The sequence below is a fragment of the Corapipo altera genome, unplaced genomic scaffold (genome assembly GCF_003945725.1).
Source record: "Corapipo altera isolate COAL_440 unplaced genomic scaffold, ASM394572v1 2b, whole genome shotgun sequence".
NCBI classification, from domain to species: Eukaryota; Metazoa; Chordata; class Aves; order Passeriformes; family Pipridae; genus Corapipo; species Corapipo altera.
This window is the reverse complement of record NW_020884874.1, coordinates 24,062,917-24,083,084: the sequence shown is the minus strand read 5'-3', so window position 1 is coordinate 24,083,084 and position 20,168 is coordinate 24,062,917. Positions and strand designations below refer to the sequence as shown.

At 40.3% G+C, this 20,168-nt stretch overlaps 1 protein-coding gene and 1 long non-coding RNA gene across 7 annotated transcripts in view; both read right to left on the bottom strand.

Annotated features, from left to right (window-relative positions):
* Positions 1 to 20,168, bottom strand: part of PHACTR2 (phosphatase and actin regulator 2) — a 134,929-nt gene that overhangs the window by 43,196 nt on the left and 71,565 nt on the right. For all 5 annotated transcript variants that reach the window (XM_027632772.1, XM_027632793.1, XM_027632798.1 and 2 more), the window contains exon 2: positions 3,223 to 3,390. In XM_027632772.1, the coding sequence (XP_027488573.1) occupies positions 3,223 to 3,390 (168 nt within the window). The remainder of the gene's footprint in view (positions 1 to 3,222; positions 3,391 to 20,168) is intronic.
* LOC113941658 lies at positions 15,601 to 17,880 on the bottom strand. Of its 2 annotated transcripts, none has more exons than XR_003525728.1 (3): positions 17,788 to 17,880; positions 16,288 to 16,436; positions 15,601 to 15,857 (listed from the first exon to the last, which is right to left on the bottom strand). It is a non-coding gene; the product is annotated as an uncharacterized LOC113941658 (long non-coding RNA). The 2 variants fall into 2 exon arrangements; XR_003525729.1 differs by lacking the exon at positions 17,788 to 17,880 and adding an exon at positions 16,610 to 17,086.

The window sequence follows — 20,168 nt, the reverse complement described above, 5'->3', positions numbered from 1 at the left end:
TCTAATCTAAACCTGCCTTTCAGTTTAAAGTCATCACCCTTGTCCTACCATTACATGCACTTGTAAAAAGTTACTCAGATTCTGCACTTCCCAAATTTATAGCACCAGGTTTATTTTTCACACTACAAAGTTCAGGGATGCAGCAACTGCTCAACATTTCTGTGTCAAAATAGCACCAATTCCTGGCAGAAGAGCTGGAGGCAGTAAACATTTTGACCAGCCCAGTTCAAGCTACTCATGCCTGTGAGATCAAGAGCTCACAAATGCAAACAGTACTGGCTCAAGAACATGTAAGTTGGCATTAAGTCTGTGTCTATATACTCAGGTACTTTGTGAGATCTGCCCATTAAAGGTCAAACCTCTGCCGCATTCAAACTGCATTTGACAATATAAAGGAGCCCATGAGTGTGGCTATAAACTTTTGCAGTATAAGCCAGTCTACTTGGGGAGAGTGTGGTAGCAGGAACTCTGATCAGGTTAGACTGCCTTGGGTCCCAAACCTAAATTACTCACAAGTTCTTCCAGTTTTTCCCCACTATTTTTTAAGGTTTATGCTTTGCAACTGTGTGTCACACATTGGCACAGGAGCATGCCCTAGTCTTGCAAAGAGTTTTTTTCATTTCAGGGAACGCTCAGTCCCACAAAGACTCTTTTAAAAGAGATTGGAAGTCATGAAGACAGATGACTACATGGGCAGGTATGGATGGAGTGTCTTAGTCTTTCTAGAAAGCAGATGTATCCCCAAGCAGAATGAAATCTCCCTAGACAGAGCCCCCAAGGAGGACCACTTTATGCATATACTTTACACTTGTTTTCTTGCTGGTAATATAAAAATTCTTTTATTATTCTTTCAGCATTACAAGTATAATTTAATTACTACTATTTTTTCTCTCTGTTTCCTTTTTAGAATTGTTTTTTGGTGACAACGAAGTTATCTCTCATATACCTATTTGTGGGACAGTTGAATGACTATTGAAAACAATAATTCTTCTTCCATGAAGCTTAAGAACATCGAATCAGACACCCTCCCCATCAATGTGTCTCTCTAGTTTTCAGGATTTTTTTTTTTGGTTCTACAACACTGAATTAACAACTGTATTGAATTAATTATCAAGGAAAATGTCAATCGGCATTAAAAGACATGAACTCCTTATACTTTTACTGAAAGACCTCAAAGCATTTTATAAATTACGTAGGTTTCATAACATCCCTGAGACATAACTATCTCCATTTCACAGATTAGAAAATTTGTGAACAGATAAGAAGCTTAAGCCCCAGTCCTCCATCATCTAAAATGCTAGTCATGAGTGGTATTTTTATTTAAACTGATTAAGCTCAATTAATTCAGCTTGAAAAGGTAATTTATTTTAAACATTATTTGGCCCATGGAAAAAAAAATAAATTAGAAATTATGTTAGTATTCACTATGAGTATCATAATTTTAATTCCTACGAAGAAAAAGGCAGAATTTTAATTTAAATCAAAGTCGCCAAAAGTATGTGCTCCTGTATAAGAGGAATGAGTAGCCTGTCAACTTAGGAACTTATACTGGGTGCTATTTAGCCAGCATGGACTCATCGTTATAATTCATTGATGATTACAGACTTTAGATTAGGCAATATATGTCACATTTATACAGTTAAGTGTATTGTACCATCTGCACACCCAGCAACCATCATTCAAACATTTCCTTCCCTTCCTTCCCATCCCCCCAAAAGAGTCTGCTTAGTGATGCTCAGCAGCTACAAACCTCAGGCAGTCTTAAAACCCGTTCTCTGACTCAAAGAATACTGTGAGATTCTGGATATTTTCCAGTATTTAGTTTTGTTCTTCTAAGAGAAGCTTGAGATAATTCCACTTATTAATTTTTCTCTGACCTAGTAATAGCTAAAATTGCCTTCTGCTCCCTGTCTGCATATACTCTTACAGCGAAGCTTTGAAGTGGCATCTACTTTGTGCCAAGACACAAACTCCTGCTTTCCTTTCCTTCACAGCAAAACATTGCAGAGAAGAGAAACCCTTGAGATGATACCATTTTCTGTTTAGTTTTACTTAATTTTGAAAGCCCTCTAGGCAAAAAGCATACAACCAGTGCCCAGAGAACAGACTTTCTGAGATGGAGCATGGAAAATATGTTGATAAAGGAAAAAATTCGAACCATTGTTCCCACATCAGCACAGATACTAACATCTAACATCTAAACTTCCATTATTTTTTTTATTTTTGTGGTATTTGCTGTTTATGAACATCTTTCAGTTGCTCATAAGACAAAAAGCACTCTAAGGTACATGGCCTGGCAAGGCTTTAGCAAGGACCTATTTTAAAAAGCCTATTGAAAACCCAGAGAAAGCTATAAGAGTTCTTTCCAACAGCCCACATTCTGTCTTAGAAGAAAACTCATTCTTCAGCTGCATACAGACTTATCAAGTTGTAGCCCTGTTAAGAGAACAGGCAATAAATGACGATCATCATCCTCTCTCCCACAGTCTCAGGCCAGGAAATGGGCTTCCTGCATATAAGATGCACATACACATACACACAGCCCCCATTTGGTAATGTAAATACATCTCTGATGGAGTAGTCTGAGGAAGAGGATATCCTGTAGAATTTTTATTTTGTATGGATGTCTTCCCATTTCTCTCTCAAGTCAAATAAGCAAGTTTCTTCTCCTGTGTCAGTAAGCACGCAACAAGGGGCAACTTGCCACGTAAACGTGTCATCTCAGCCTCCACTGGTCTATTTCCTCAAGAAACACAGGGAAAACTAATTTTTTCCTCCCTGAAATTACCATCTGAGGTAGGATGAATGCAATCCAAACTACTTTTCATTTTAAATTCCAGCCTCACATGAAGCACATACACAATCATAAGTGACCTCACACACAGTTTAAAAGCAAATTGCTATTTTGAGGGATCACATCATCATAAACAAGACCAGCAAATTAAGTACTAGCAAGTAACTAAGGAGGCATTTTTGAAAAAGCTGATCTTAATTTCTTTGTGCTTAATTTCCTCCTTCTGTAAAAGAAACAGGAACATATATTTTGCCTTGGTATTAATAAGAATTAATGTGTCATTCTTGTAAGACTGCCAAGGATCAAACTGTTCTTCTACATGTAAAATGTCATGCCTAAATAATCCCTGCCACCTAACAAGCTCAAAGAGCTCTGCAAAACCATCATAGCATTTCCTACGATTTGCCACCAAAGGGTCATAGACATACCTGCTGATGTTTCCCTGAATTTGTCACTTGTCTTCTTCTTCCGCCATTTCCAAGGTTTAAAGATTTTGCCAATGTTGGAGAGTTTGCCCTTCCTCTTGAAGGGGGGAGTTTGGGATCCTGGGGCTGGTCCTTCTGAGTTAGCAATTGAAGCCTTGTCCAAACCATCAACTGTATAAAGAAGAAAAGTAAGGGTAACTGAAGGATGGAAAACAAAATGGTACCCAAAAACTAAACACCTCCACTGTCAGATTGCAACAAGCTGTGTGTGTATCTGTGTGGCTTTTTTCCTGTTCCAGAAGTGAGCCAAGGGGCATCTGATCTCAGCCTGCGGTCACCAGCCAGTCCCCACCCCAGCTTGCCCTGGGTTTCACTGCTTCTCAGCATCTCAACTGCAGCTGTCCAGAACTTGCTTCTTGTGACCTGGCACATTTGCACAGTCCTGTGCTTTTCCATCACTACTGGAGAATTTCTTTCAACATATATTTGGGTGACTTTCTCCCTATCCTTGGTAAAGTTGAATAACTAGCTATCATCATATAGAAAACAAAACCCTTCTAATGTGAAAACATAAACTATTTTTTTGGTGAAATGATTCCTTTCTTAAAAAAGGTCTAAAGTTAGCTGTTCTGGCAGTGGAATGGAAACAGGTCTGTTCGATATCCCTGGTAATCAGTCATTCACAGTGCAGCCTGCCATGAGTCAGGCTTCTTATTATCAAATGTATTTAACAATAAGCTTTTGAACTGTACATAGAATTTAAAGAAGGATTACTTTTCTGCAAAAACATACTGATTGATAAGAAAGCCAATATTTATCATCAATGGCTGTAACATCAAGTTTTGTGAACCAAATTAAGACTCATTGCACAATATGCCATAGCATACAGTTAAAATAAATTTCCTGGATATTTTTGAGACATCTACTATCATTTATTTCTATTTAAGAACTAGGGTTTCTTAGAGTGTTCCACTTGTAGTCCTGCAAACACTTCAAATGTCCTGAATTTTACTCATGTGAGCACTGAAGTAACTGCAATTACTCACAGACATTAAATTAATAATGGGCTTAACTGTTTGTGGCATACAGGCGCTGTAATTGCTTTCATTCATCTAAACATTCTAATTATAGTCAATTCAGAACAGAGTTGATGCTACTCTGAACAGTAGTAATGATAATCATAGATCATTAAATCAGAAATTCTATTGAAAGAAAGAAGTATAACTGTTCCCATTTTACAGATGGAAAATATGAGGCACAGAATTGCTAAGTGCTTAATTCTGTGTTTGCCAAATGGCTTCCTGAATCCTGGTCCTGTGTCCTAGCTGCTAAAAAGATATATATTCAGCCACATAACATCATGGTGCAATCAAATTCTGTTTCTCAGATAAATGGCATTTAATGAGTCCTATATTTGTCCTAGGCTTTAGATTGATCCAGGATGCTAGAAAAAAAAAATAAAATCTTTTCTATGAGAAAGCTGATGTAATGCAAACAGAGTCCAAGGAACTTTTTTTCCAGTGTTTTGAAACAAAGTATGGGAAGAAAGATCCATTGTATAACCTCACTAAAGTCTATGAAGTTAAAATCAGAGATAAATTTGTATGAGAACAATAGCATTTAAATCAATAAATATGAACAAGTTATGCCATAAAATTTAACAAATTCTGTACTGCCTGAGAGATGGAAAACTTCCCCAGGATAAATTACTGTTAGTCAGATACGACAGGGTTTAAAGCTTTTCTTACCCAGCTTTGGGTATTTTCTGGTCCATAACATGGAGATAAGATAGAAGGAAGGCAAGCAAATGGATTTTGAACATAAACCACCAAGATTTTGCTAAGGACTCGGCTATGTTTACCCCTTGCATGAGTACAAAATCCCAGCTTCCTCACTGGTGTGCCCTAGACAACAAGTCAATCTTTAGGGTGGTTTGAGCTAAAACTCCCTTAAAATGAACCAGCTGCCCCCCTACACACCCTGAGAAGCCAGGCGAAAGGTGAGGGATGAGGAGAACACCAAAGGTAGTGAGCAGCTCTGCAGAAAGAGAGAAGCATAAGACACCAGAAGGAGCCCTGCAGGGATGCCTTGCCTGAAATTAGGGATTGCACTTTTGTCTGGGCTTATAGACACTGTCTATGGAGTGCAGTCCCCTGTGGAATACAGAAGCCTCTGCTGGAAACTATGGATCTAAGGGAGAAGTACATTTACTTGAAGGGTACTTACAAAAGACAAGAGAGCAAAATTTGTCCTGGCAATTCCAGTTGATACAAGAAGGAACGAGGGCCACAGCTTGCAACCAGGAAGAGTCAGGTGAGAGGTAAGAAAAACACTTCCAGGAGGTGGGTGGTACAGAACTGGAACAGGTCCTGGGAGGCTTTGGAAGCTCAACCAGGCAAGCCTCGAAAGCTCTTTCTGGGGCTGACTTCACCTACTCTTTGGAACAGTCCTGCTCTGAGTGAGGGCCTGGACCATGTGACCTCCTGAGGTCCCTCCCAGTCAAGATTCCCGTGGGGGCTAAGGGATGCGGACAGACATGGTTTCTCTGTGAAATCCACACTAGTAAACCCAAACAATCAGAAGTGAAGTGGTGAAGAAAAGAGACTAGGATCGGCTGGCTGTAGAGTTCTGTCCTGGGACAGCAGCCAAGCATTATCTCACTGGCAGAAGCAGTCTATCAGCTCAGTGGAGTGAGAGGCTACCTACCCCTTAAGGCAGTAGGACAAAACCCATGTTCTTGCCTCTGATGGCTTAAAAAGGCTGGGCTATTGGTGTGAAGAGCCTGCATCCCAGTGACAGACAGCACAGTCTTACAAACACTATAACACCAATATTTTCAAATCCTTCTGAGTCATGGAGTGTAGTGTACTGCAGGCAACCACTTCCACAAAAGCCTCATCTAGATTTCTTCCTCCTGTGTCTACCAGCAGAAATGGAGGAGGATTAGGGCTCCAACAGCTCCCCACAGAGACACATGGATTTGCATCAGTCCCTGTTCTGCCCTCCGCCCTCTGCTGAAAACATAACTCCAAAATAATGACCCTAGCTACAGAAATCTGTCTGCTTCAAATGAGCTAAGACATGAAACTCATGGGGAATAATTCTGCTCAGAAAGACTGAAACTTCTGAAAACAGACTTCAACATTAACTATTTCTGACAATAAAAGATGAGGAGTTGATTTATAAAGCAAGTTCAACAAATGCTCACAATTGGGAATTTACTAATCTACTGGCACCTTGTAGCAGTTCCTTCATTTGAAAAAAGGACCCAAATATGTATCTAGCAAGGAGGAATAAGCATAGTCAAGTATCACAGACTGATTTCAGAAATAATGTAAGATAAAGTAACATTTCCAGGAAAAAGAACTTATTTATATTCAAAAGCACATATATTACATATATTACAAGTATATTCATAAGGTAGTACATTTTACCAATTAATAAACTACTTAGAAAAAACCACACAATTTCAACAATAACGTTTCAGAGCATTTATGGAAAAATCTTTACAAAAGCTATTGCTCTTCTTCTTTGAAACATTCAGCAGGAAAATGATGTTTAAGATTTACACTATTTGCTTTATAGGTCATGTACTACTTAACAATAAAGCAGTGTATTTTTCACCTCAGATTTTTCACCTCAGAGAGCTTATCTACATTCTATTAATCATTATAAATGCTACACATATTCATTGAGATGAAAAGAAACAACTTCCCACTACAAGGAGCCTGGTCACTTGTGCTATTCTTTTATTTTTACAGTGTCTTGAAGTCATTCCTTCTTCCCACCATCTCCAAAAAGCCAACGAGTCCTTCATTAAACTTCATTATTAAGTTAGACAGTAGGACTTTTCACTGTACTACCTACATCGTTTATCCAGTCCTTTGCCCTAAGTGAAGATTTTACAGCTGAAGGATAAAACGTGTACACAAGGATAAGAAGAAGTCCATGAATCGTGTATGTTGATGTAACACAAAGAGGAGATCTTGTTGTAAAAGACCAACAGCAATGGTAACGGAGATGCCGAAAAGCCAAATCATGCCACATGAGCCACGAGTTAGATGATTAGTTTAATTGTATTATTCTTGTCATAGAGACTCTGGAGATCCCGGAGTAAAAAACACTTAGGATTACATAGAAGAAAAGAAATAAGGCAGAATTTAGATGCGTATGTCAAAAGTTTTGCTATTAGGAGTCTGAGAAATTCTCATCAGATGCTCCCTGACTCTGAAGGTACAGGTGCTATTAAAACTATCTGAAGTCTCTGCTTTTCTGTATGCAAACTGCATCCTATACTGAAATTTCACAGCAGAGTGGTTCTGGTGATGAAGGCAGTCTGGGAAGTTTCTTCCTTTGCACCTTCCTTCCTGATCCTAAAAAAATATGCCATCCCTTCAGTTGTAAAAATACAGCTGTTCATTGGGCTTCATTGCAAGTAGAGTTCTGACTGATCCAGACCAAAAAGGCCTTCCCCTTTCCTTTTTTAAAAAGTTATTTTAAATCTGAGCTTTTTAAGTCATCGAGTCTTCAGCATAGTCCTACAAACACTTGCAGTGTCACGGTTGGGCGAGGAGCTGCTGCACAGGGCAGGAGCTGGGGACTGAACTGGGCAGACAGCATAAAGAAGCTCTGCAGTTGCAGCCAGGGTAGCAGGACATTCCAGCCATGGACCTAACAGTGCTGCACAGCCAGGCATGTGCCTGAACCTGGATGAGCCCACAAAATAAAGCATGCTTTTGCCTAGAGCATTTACAGGGTAGGTGGAAGACTTGGGGGTTTCCCCCTTCCTGAATAAATAGTGTTGAAATGTATTACCCTTCATTGAATCTGACACTAAAAAAGAAGTATTACAGGATTATAATGCTATTAAACCTTATGAACAGTTACTCAGAAGTATTTTTTCAGAAGTATTCCTTTCTTCTGTCTTTCCACTCACCAGCACCCTTCTACAGAACTGATCTAACCCTGCTGGAGCACTGGGATATACGTTTAAGGGATTCTTCTCACATCAGGGTTGCTAAGTACAAGACGGTACCAGCAGAGCTACAAGTTCTCTTTCCCCTCTGTACTGCACCTTTCATGCTGCATTTCCTTCTCCCACCCACATCTCCCAAGGCTCACCCACCTGCACTGCAATTCTGCTCTGGATCCTTGTCATACAGCAAGGTGTAGAATGGCCAGATGAAGGAAAGGTCTGCCTCCAGCCCCTCCTCCTCCTCATCGCTGGACAATACAACCAAGAGGGAAAAAGGCACAGAGTCAAGTGCTCCACTGATATGAAGACACTAAGGTAGCATTGGCACCTAATACTTTCACTAGCACTGGTTCTCTTGCAGTATTACCATGGTATCACCACACTACCCTTAAAGCGTGTGAGAAAAACCTTTTTGTCCTGTCAGAATACAGGTGACTCAGGGTATTGCCACATCTAACCATACATGAATTGAGAAATGCAACAGAAGATGCCATGGCCCCAGTTAAAAGCTACCTTATGTGTGGATTTGGATCTGATTTCTGTGCTTATTAACTACCAGTTAGCTAGTACAGTTATTTTTTTCTCTTCCCTTCAATGCACCTTGCTGCCTTGCAGGGGTGCGCTGCAAAAGTCATCTTGGTTTATTGAGACCTCAAAACCTCTTCTTACAGTGCTATGAAATTCTATACTGTCTTGCCAAAGGGCACAGAGTTGGAAGTCATGGTTCTTATGCCAGCAAAATCAACATGTTTATGCAGCTGCATATTATCCCCAGTTAGCAACAAGAACAATAAGTCATCAACTTGCTAGAGAGTATGATAAGCTGCTTATTCTTGGAACTTATTGGCAAAATTCAAGATACTGCATGGTAAAATGTTTGATGCAGTCATTAAAAATCAGAAGTCATTCTGACACTAAAAATGTCATTTTCAGTATGGATCTCAAATTCTGTAATGTTCTATCTATTTTTCCTGACCAGAAACAGATGGAAAGATGGGTCTTTTTTCTTTTTCCCATTTTTGTTTTGTGGTTTGCCTTTTTTTTTCATTTTGTGTTTTGGTTTGTTTTTTTTAAAATCTACTTGGAAGGGAAAAAGTGCAGCTAATCCCCAGTGGATAAACTGGCAAATGGAAGAGCTATAATCTACCTCCAAGCAGCACAATGACTTGGCATCTGCATGCTTGTGCCTTGCCATACATCTGGAGTTTAACTTTGGAGAAGCTGTCATGAGCTAATTGACTTGATTGTGTTTTAATTAAATGAAAGGAAAAAGCTGAAGTTCAAATGTAGGCAGCTGAAACGTAGCTTCCATATGGAACTGACAATATCGCAAAATGTTAATTGGACCTCCTGCTGGCAATGAGCTAAACAGGCTGGATAGAGGCTAATTCATAGGGAGGACAGCTGCTGCCCTGAAGCAGCCAGAGGGAATCCTCCTGGAAAAACTACAGCAGGGATGAATATGACTGCCTGCGTACCTCCAGGTTTCTACAAGGATACACACACAAATGCCTTTTGGGTTGTTGGAGTCATACTTAGATCAGCAGTGCCAAATATTCCAGAAAGGGCTTTGGGAGCCCAAATCCTGTAACTCCCATATCTCCACAAGCAAAATTACCTCACTGCAGAAAGTCAATCACCGCAAGGGTGAAAAATTCATCTCAAAAGGCCATATTCTGTTCTGCCCCTGTGATGAGCCACTACCTAAGCTCTGAAAAAAAAATTAAAAAAAAAAAGGTACTTACAAGGGAACGAGGGAAACCTGTGCTTCTCCTGAAAGCAACAGCATGGATGCCCAGGGGTCCATGTTTCAGACAAAAAACCATGTGGCTCAGAGGGATGCTCAGTCACACTGTCCTCTTCTACAGTGTGTAGAGGAGGAATATGACCAGAATCCCAAACAATGATGCATTTATTCTAGTTCTCACTCTCTCACCTGCACACCTGGGATTAACTGGCTCAGGGCCTGGAAAAGCTTATTTAGCTATCTGTCTCTTAGGCAGGATGCCCTAGCCCTGCAAGGCATTGATCCCCAGCAAGCAAGGGGGGACCTTACCTTAGCCTCCCACTACCTTTCACAAGACACACGACCTAAACCAGTGTTAACTTTAGGGCTTGAGACGTGTTTGCTGCATCACTGGGGTAAAGCACAAAGAAACTCTTAACTTTAGAGTTATCTTTAGTGTTGCTCTTTTTTTTTTTTTTCCCTAATATAATACCCACATCAGCTTAAGTGCAGTTGGGCAGTTTGTTGAGTTACAGGCTATCACATTAGTTACCACATGTTGTCTCTTGCTAATGCACCCCAAATGCAGATAACATACTTGTAACCTGCAGCTTCACTGTTACTTCACAGTACACTGTTACTTCACAGTTTTCACTCCCACTGGGTTAATTCTAAAGAAAATTAAAAAAGGGAAGTTATGGTTGTAGAGCACTCTGTAGAGACATTGGAAATGCCACAGGCAATACAGCCAGTCAGCACTATCCAGCCTTACTAAATTACACTTCTCATGCAGGAACCTGCACAGAGCTCTTTTCTGCTACACCTACACTGACACATGAGCTGGGTGGGTTCTACAGCACATTAAACACTGCAGTTATATCACCTCTCTTCTCATCTATTTTTTGAGTCAGAACACATTAGGAATTCGCTTCAGGTCTGAATAAAATTAAGGGTATTACCTTATGTCTGCAATATGCCCAAAAGCATGTGTTTGTAAATTAATTATTTAGATTTTGGCATCATGCAGTCCTTATTAGAACACCTACACAACTTCTTCCTTCTCTTCAATGAAATGTTAACTTCCATCCTTTTAGCTTTCTACAGAAGTAAGCAAATGCTCAGCCATTCTGTTACAGAAGTTTGAAAGTGATCTGGCCGAAAATCTTGCTACCTCCTCTGTAACCCTGAACACAGCCCCAACCAGAGGGAAAGGGATCACAGGTTTAATGCAGGCTGTTTATTCCTTCTTTTCTCAACCTCAATACTTGAGCAAAAAGCAGCAAATGGAAAGTTTCCAGACAGTTACATTTTCCAGATATATGAAACATCAGGCCAAAGGTCAAAGCAACTCCTCCACAAAAACAGGGAAAAAAAAAATCCAGGCACAGTAACAGATGTGGGAAAAAAAACAACTAAAAGCAGTATAAATAAAAAAGCAACCAAACGACTTTGAACAGTTGAACACTGAAAATGAACACTTCTTCTGTTATTAAGAGATATTGTAATATTAAAGGATATATCTCCTTGGAGGTCAAATAGTATGTATTTCCATTTATAGTTTAATTATTTAATTTTCTTTTTTATAATTTTGTAATTTCACGAAAAGTAAGATGCATGTACGTATCTTATTAAGTTCTGTAATGATATATTCACTGGCTAAAGTACCCAGTTGCTGATCCTTCTCTGATGCCTTTCAGATACCCCTCCAATACAGCTGGAAACATGGGAGGCATTTCCCTGCAGGTCCCTGGCTATGTCCCCAGAAGCCATTGCCACTACTGGCGGAGGCAGCATGCAGGTATGGTTTTATAGAGATGCTGTTCATACAAGTGGGCTTCCAGTCATCTGTCATCTCAGCATGTGTTTTCACACCATCATGGTGGAAATATCAGCTGAACCACCAACCATGCTGGTAACCATTTGTAAGGCTGCACCTTATCACCACAGGGAGACAAAAGAAAAACCACCTTTTGCCTGGGCTTTTAAAACTGAGTTAGGTCCTACTACTGACATCAGAGGGCCAGGCAAATGAATTTGCTGACCAGACTGGGCAGGATAGTGTGCCACTGAGCTGGGGCAGGAAGAGAACAAGAGTGAATGGGAGAGAAGTCTGAGAAGAGAGGGAGACTTCTGCTAGGAAGCGATTACCCGAGTTCACCACCAGTGGGTGCAAAAGATGCTCTGACCCCTTCACCATATCCAGTCCTAAAGCAAAGATCACGTGGAGTGCTAACATCATCAGCTATTTTCCTCTTCAACAGGAAGGGAAGGAGGTACACATCTCCCTATTCCATCCTATCCCACTCTATCTCATTCCAGACTACCCAGCACCCTTGCTAAATACAATTCTGTATGAACATTACACGGTTTTACCTTTATTATTATTATCTTGAACCAAATCTTTCACAATTAACATTGTGTTTACACATCTGAAAGCAGGTTTGGTTTTGTGGACTCCCATCCCAGTGCTTCCCTGCTCTTAAGTATTATGACAAGGAGCTTCTGATCTACAAATAACAGAATGTTTATGTACCCAAAACCTTAGGAGCAATTTGATCAGTCATGTAATTAAATCCCTGGGACGGTACAGCCCAGAGCTCACTGTGCTGCCTTTGAAGAGCAACGTTTTCTTCTGTACTGGCACCACTTCAACACCTTTTTTCTAGTACAGGAAACAGCATATTGCACTTGTCCAAACGCATGTAAGGCAAACCCAAAGCAAACAGTCTCTGTTTATGACCTTGCTGGCCTCAGAACCCCACCAGGGAGGTCAAGGCTTTTTAAACCCAACTAGCAAATTTCTGATTGTTGCTGTCATTGCAAATGTTTGTACAGGCTTTTAACTCTGCCGCCTTTGTAGAGAAAACTGTTTATTTTTAAGTTCAGTTTTTAGCTGTCTTTAAAATGTTTGTCTTTGTTGCTAGATACCAGCTTGGATAAACAATAATAATAAAACTCCAAAATGCTCAGAAGAACCTATTAATGATTCCATACAGTTCCTCTCAGTCAAAATGCCAATTTGCCAACTCTAAAACCACAGCCTGTAAAAATAATTCATATCACTCTATGCCTACAATATCACAATTCTGAATACAACCTAAGTCATCTTCTCTGCTATGAGGAAATGGGAGTTGCCAAGTTGCAGCTGACTTTTATTCCGCATCATGTTTCATCGCTCTCTCCGTCCCCAGCCACACTGCAAACAGCTGTTTTATTCCCTAAATCTTGTTCTTTACTAGCGCCAAGGTGGGGAAAATCAGGCACAAGCTGACATATTTGTCAGCCTAGCTGCCCTTCCTTTGCCAGTTTAAACTTGGACACTCAGGGGCAAGTAAAAGGACAGGTCTGTGTGAATCCCAAAGATGGGATTCAGTTATACTTTAAAAACCAGTGTGGTCCTTTTCCTACACAATCAAGAAACAGTAATTCTGTCATGCAAGCTGATGGCACCACAAATCACTACAGCAAAACCCAGTGGAATTGTAGTACCATCTTCATGTAGGCTTGAAGGCTGTATTCATACATATTTTGGACTTCAATTTTTCCATGGAATCAGTGTTTATGGAAGTGATGCACTGGTGAAAAAAAACTTTAGTTGGAACAAATTACAAATGAGAAAATTGTTGCCCTTCAGCTCACTGCACTGGGATGCTGTGTTGGAGCCTGCCTGTTCGCAGCGCATCCCAAGGGTGCAGATGCTTGTGGAGGTAGGGTTTGAAACCAGGATCCCACCTCCATGTGGGAGAGCCAGCAGTGCTCTCCCTTTAGGTCCAGGCACCAGCCCAGGACTAACCAAAGCTTGAAGTCCTCCTGGAAGGGAAAAGGGCTAATAAAAAGAGGCTTGTTGAGGCTTCCAATGGGCAGTTGCCATCTTGTTATCAGACAAGGCACTGAGAATACATTCCGCTCTCCCAGCAGATTCTTTCCCTAGGGGAAAACATCTACTCTGTAAGAGCATCGTCAACATGACACGTACATAATTGATACCTTCATTTCCCCACTTGCTTGTTTCATGCTGTATTTGAGGTTCCTACTTCTCCTTGCTTTCTGTTAATAATGAATGACTGTATTATCCTGCTGCTTAAGAGGGCTGGCCATAGATCAAGACCTCTTTGTAACAAGAGCAGTACCAAAAAAAACCAGAAAGACCATTCCTGATTCAGTTCTAAGTATAAAATGGAAGAGAACAGCTTGAACAACAGATTTCTGATTTTCATTGCCACCTGTTCAGCTGTTGCATTTTTAAAATTTTTTAGCTATCCACAAGTTCCTGCGATTTTGTTTGCATGTCCCTTCCTAACTTCCTCTCATTCAGACACTGACATTAAGCAATAATAAAATATATCTTTGTTGTCTGTAGGCTAAAATAAAGCACCAACTTGAACTTTTATGTGCCAGTTTAAACTGAATTGCTTTAGCTGGAGTTGGATGAACACCCCTTAAGCTGGAAAGCAATAAACAACAGAAAAAATACCAGACTCCATCTCCTCCCCACGAATGTGTTTCAGTGCTACACTATCACAGGGCCTAACAATACTCATACAGTACTTCAGCACACATGTAAGAGTTCACATACAATAAGAGTTTCAAAAGGTGCCAGAGGAGATGCCTGTTTGCATGATGGGGGAAATCCAAGACCACTCAGTTATGCCAGCACACACCACTGCACTGCCGTCCATTGTGGTTCTGAGGACAGTTAAGAGTTAACAGTCACTGTAGACCAGTGAGAAATTTTAAGCCTTCCAGCTACCATTAAGATGCTTTCAGGCTGATTGTCAATCAGACAATATATTGATTTGTTTACTTTGTACAAAACCCAATACAGACAACAAGAATAATTTAGCCAAATTTTAGCCAAATTAATGCTGACATCGGTCACTCCCACAGTATGGAATGACACACTTCACTGTATTTTGTGTTTCCTTTAAGACTGTCTTTAAACCCTTAAAAAATTTAGTTTTCATTTAAAAAATCTTTTTATTATTCCTTTTTACTTTAGAGGTAAACCAGGCTATATGACTCTTGAGTAACTACAAGCCAGCATACAAACGTGTTGCATGTAAACACTGACATGAATTACTTTAAAAACTGAATGAAATTGAAGCCATTCTTGCAATTGTTAGGATTTCATTAATTTTACTATTACTAAATTCTGTGGTATTTTTATGAGTGCCATGACCATGTTGATACAGGTGAATTGAACATGAAAGCTTAATATTTAGCCATGTGCTTAAAAGTATATAATAACCTGATTAAAATAAAAAAGGTGGTGCAAAAAACCTGAATATGACTGGCAAGCCCTGGAACTATCGCTAGCAACTCCAAGCAGCACTGGAAATTCAAAATTCTCCTAAGTAAAGTGTGTACAGCATCAGTTTTCACCAAATTCATCTTTGACATTATTTAAGCTCTGTAAAGCTTTCTTTTTTAAACTACTACCAAATGTTTTCCTAGAGAGGGAACATTATGTGACTGAGTGCTCCCATGCTTCCAGCAGTCCCTGGGAAAGCGAGCCATTTCTTAGGAAAGCCCACAGGAATACTTCAGAAATTCCTGCTGGCAGTTTCTGCCTGTCCCAACTGTTTCTCATCCTCTCATCCCAGGCCAGCAACTGATGCACCCAACAAGGGAGACAAAGGGATATTTATATGTTTATTTAATAATGAATCTATGTGTGGACATAGTCTCCCACAAAGTAACGAGCAAACACTGCTTCCACTGGTGATATTTCTACAGGGGTCTTTCTCTGAGGATTTGCCCAGAAGTGGGCAGCCCATCCTGGTAGCCAGGGCTTGCTTGGGTCTCTGCTCTTTCCACTCAGCGCCCCTCAAAATGGCATCACTGCAGGGATCCGAGGAGGAAAAGGAAAGCAGAGATCTCACAGATGATGGATGATATTGTCCGCATGCTGGTGGGCGCAGAGGGAATACTGGAGACCTGGGTAGGCAAACGGGAGTCAAACTCAGTCCCCGTGCCCTTCTGCAAGGCACATGCCAGTGCTACTCTGACATCATGGTTTGAAGCCTGTTCAGCTCCAATCAAAGAAGCAGAGTGCCCTCCTGCAATCCCTACCAATTTACCTCCCCCAGAAAATACCTCCTGAAAAATTCTCCTTGTCATACTGAACAAAGGTTAATAATTATTCTTTCAAAGAATGCCTTCAAGCGGCTCCCAAACAAATGATGGCAACTTTGCCAAGCTTAGGGGAGCGGTTTTGACATTTTGTAAATGAAAAGAAGTGATAAAGGGTTCAGTCATTTTTCTTGACTTGAAAAAGGTTTGTAATTTCCCTTAAACCTCCCTCCCACTCTTGCTAACATTCAAGTACTTGGCACACATATTAAACATTTTTAGACCCTATGCTCACTTTTCACTCCAGCTGGATGCTGAAGTCCGGGAGAGAGTGGTAATTCTCACCCCAGGAGAGACCCAAAAAGGGACTGGTGCATTACACCACAGTTCCTTGCCCTGGGCAGGCATTGCCTTTCACTGACTGTGCTCATATGAGGAAAAAACCTGAAATCATGATGAAATATATAGAGGACACATTAAGCAAAACAGAAGATTTCCATAATCGGTAGGAGATTTTCCACATAATAATACAAAAGCATAATACAAGGAATGTAGGTAAGCACAACAGCACAGCCTGACTCAGGTTTAAAAAAAATTGCTAAAAGAGAAACGCTAACCTTCACTGAGTATTTTCTTGTTCTAGAAGGAATAAAATTAAACTAAATATCAAGTGTTAACTGGCTCTTTTTTTTTAAACTCCTGTATAGGATTAGGAATAACATACTAAACTTGAACAGCATAGGTATGCAAGATGTATCTAACTCAGTTTTTTTGATAAACCTTATGACATTTCATGTATTTAGGAATAGTGGTCACTGGGAACCAGTTGTATAAGAATTTTCACTTAAACCAAAACTGTTGTGTTTGTGAACACGTATATAGCCCATATCAACAGGGCTGTAAGCAGCCTTGGCATTTTCAAGGCTGCCTTATAGTGTTCGGATGGGCATCAGCATGAAGAGGAGCAGCCTGGCCAAGCATCCAGCTGGTGATCCACTGCAAATTGCCAAAGCGGTTCAGCAATGCTGGACCAGTCAACAAAAGGAACAGGTCCTTGGATTATGTCAAGGTCCCAGGGGAAATGTGATCCTATTTCTGGTAACACCAGCTCTGAAGAGAATGAAGATCATTCTGATGTCACCTCAAAGCTTCCAATCCAAACAGCTCCATTACCAACACTGCCTTCCCACTTCAGTCAACCTCTACACTAACTTTAAACTTCTGTCTTTTAAACCACTTGGGAAGCAAAGGTTTGAGTGGACTTTTAATTATCTTTCATCTCAACACAGACTTCTAAAGTATAATTGAATTTTGTGGGAAGTTTAGCTTTGAGAAAAACTAAGGAGAAAAAATAATTAATAACAAGGAAATAAAAAAAAGGATTACTATAGCACATACATTTGCTCAGAGCAAAACAAAAGACTATATGTTAATTTGCTTGTGTGCTAGAAATACCATGGTTTATCACTAATACTACACACTTCTACACAGACCAGTGCTGGAGCAAGGGTCAGCATAAGAACAGGAGCCAGTGGCTAGGAATGTCCCCTGGCAGGAGCGTAGAGCTCACCCAGATGCACAGTTCCCTGCCTCAGCAGTGACAGCATCCTGGGCTGAGCACCTGCTCCCCAGGGAGGCAAATGAGCACAGAAAAACACAAATACAAAATATTAAGTGGCTCTTGTTATTTGTGCAGAGGAAAGTGCCTCATTACTGTAATACTCTGGAGTACACACCCCTACATGCTGGATTTAGAAAGGACCTTTGACTCCATATAATGTTTTAATAAACTCACCTATTTCATAACTAAAACAAGCCAGAGCTTAAAACCCAGAGCTAAATGTATAGTGCTAGAATACTGTCCTCCTCGGTGTGCTTTGGTCAAGCTGTTGAAAAGAATGTAATCTTGATTTTATACGAAGTCATAGTACTTTTTTTGGGCATATCTGGATGTTGTTTTTATAAGTACAAAGCTACCTAATGGTAGGAACAGGTGAGTAATTAGTGCAAATGCTGGAAGGACTATAACTAAAAAACATTATGTATGTTTTTCTGCAAGGAAAAGTTCTCATCAGTAATTTCACTGACATGCACTTGAATGCAGGTGGCTCTCATTTCAGGCAAATACCAAAACACTGGAGGAAGTGTAGGGCTATATCCACAAAACTGAAGGATCCTGTTTACTTCTTATGGCACCTACTCAGAACTAGGGAGACCCAGAGCTCTTGAAGGGACTCAACCTATCCCAGACCCTAAACGTACCTTATTCTGCTACCAGGGAGCTCTGGGGAGCATTGATCCACCTCTCATCTTCTCTGATGTCCAATGACTTCATGTACTCCAACTGCAAATAGTTGCTACTACCAGAGCTCTGCCTTCTCTATTTTAACTGACACAACAAATATTTTGAAAAATTGTCACAGTTTTCTTAAGCTACAGAAATTTACAGTAAAATATAACATAAATCACAATCTGACACTACAAATTTTTGCAAGTATATGTGACTCCACACATACGTGTTTGTCTCAGTGGGACCTCAGCCATAATTCTTGGGTTAGAAAATACCTGTAAATTTGTCAGAAAAAAAGCCACCAATATGATACCAACAATAATTGCATTGAGATAAACTAATGGTTGGCTTTCTCACCTAACCTCATAGCAAGCTACTGGGCTAGAGAGGGCTACTGGAAGTCCTCGTAGAAGACTTTTCACTTTGCTACCCATCTCCTTGAAGGGTCATCTCTTGCACAATGTCAGTATTATCTCAATTTCCCTCCCTTCTCTCTCACCCAAAACATGGTCCTTTTATCTTACCCTGCAAGGAGGACATTTTTTGGTTTGCCTCAAAGCTTCTTCTACCACTCCATATGTTAAAAAAATAAATTAGAAAAAGCCAAAGATGGTAGGTGCAAAGGTTGAATTATAAAGAAATACACAAACTAATACAAAATAAACCTCTCTACATTTATAGTTTCCCCTGCATTGACATCTGGATGTGCAAGTAATCACTCAAATCAGAAAGAATGGGCTCCATGCTGGTATTTTTTTAATGAGATTGAACTGCCTAGTCTTTGCTTTTAGGAAACGCCTAATTTAATTAGCAGCGTTGCATCTGTTCTTCCTTTCCTCTCCCCTCAATCTTATGTGGAATTTCCTGCATAAAGAATAAAAAAACTAAACTGAAAGGAAGAAACCTCTGGGCCCGTCTATACAGAGAATGTAAAAATTCTTAGGGGATTAAAAAAACCTCATCTGTGCCACCAGACACCTCCCTGCTGACAAATGGACACTGGTCTCAGTTCTGCTCTGCTGGTATACATTCCCAAAACAAGCCTTGAGGGAAAAAAACAGGTTGCCAAATATGCTAACCAGTAATGATGTTATCTGCTAAACCACAGGCAGACAGGGGCTGAGGAGGCTGCTCCTCTGCAAAAACAAAAAAAACTGCTGTGGCAGTGGGATAACTCACTAGCTGTCTTCAGCTGATTCCTTTACCATGGTGAACTCACTTAACAAAACATTTTAATTGGTTTTTTGGTTCATCTCATCTTCTGGTGATATTTCTCTTCTGTGGTTGAGGAAACCCTGAATGCACTGCAGGCTGAGTAACAGAGAGAGAGATATGTTTTCTCTACAAACAGATCCCCTAAGGACGGCTGGTGGAAAGGTACAAACACAAAGATTCTCAGTTTGACTTGGATCATTTGTGCTCCCTTAAGTCCTTGGTCTGTGGCTTTCAGGTCTGACATGCTCCATCTGTAGCAAGGTGGGGGAATAACAATATTTAATTATCACACAAGACCCATCTTCAGGGCTGATTAATGCTCATGGAATAATTCAGAGTTGGGAGACACAAGCCCTTTCCAGAACATGCCAGAGTGATTATCTGTGGCCTTTATTCTTATATGCCAACAGATTTTGCCAATTTTGTGCTGAAAGGCTGGGAAAGGCTCACACCTTAGCAGGGCTGAGCTGAGGTGGGGTAACTTCCGTCCAAGGGAAGATGTGCATTTTCAGCCACCGCAGTAATTTCCAAACTAATAATTGATCTATGCAATAGATATCTAGCATGCAGTGGTAGATATCAAATTTTGTGTCCAGCTTCTCCTCATAACTAGAGAAACCTGCTAAGTCCCAGATTTCTGTTAATGGTTTAAAATGTATTGAAAATAATAT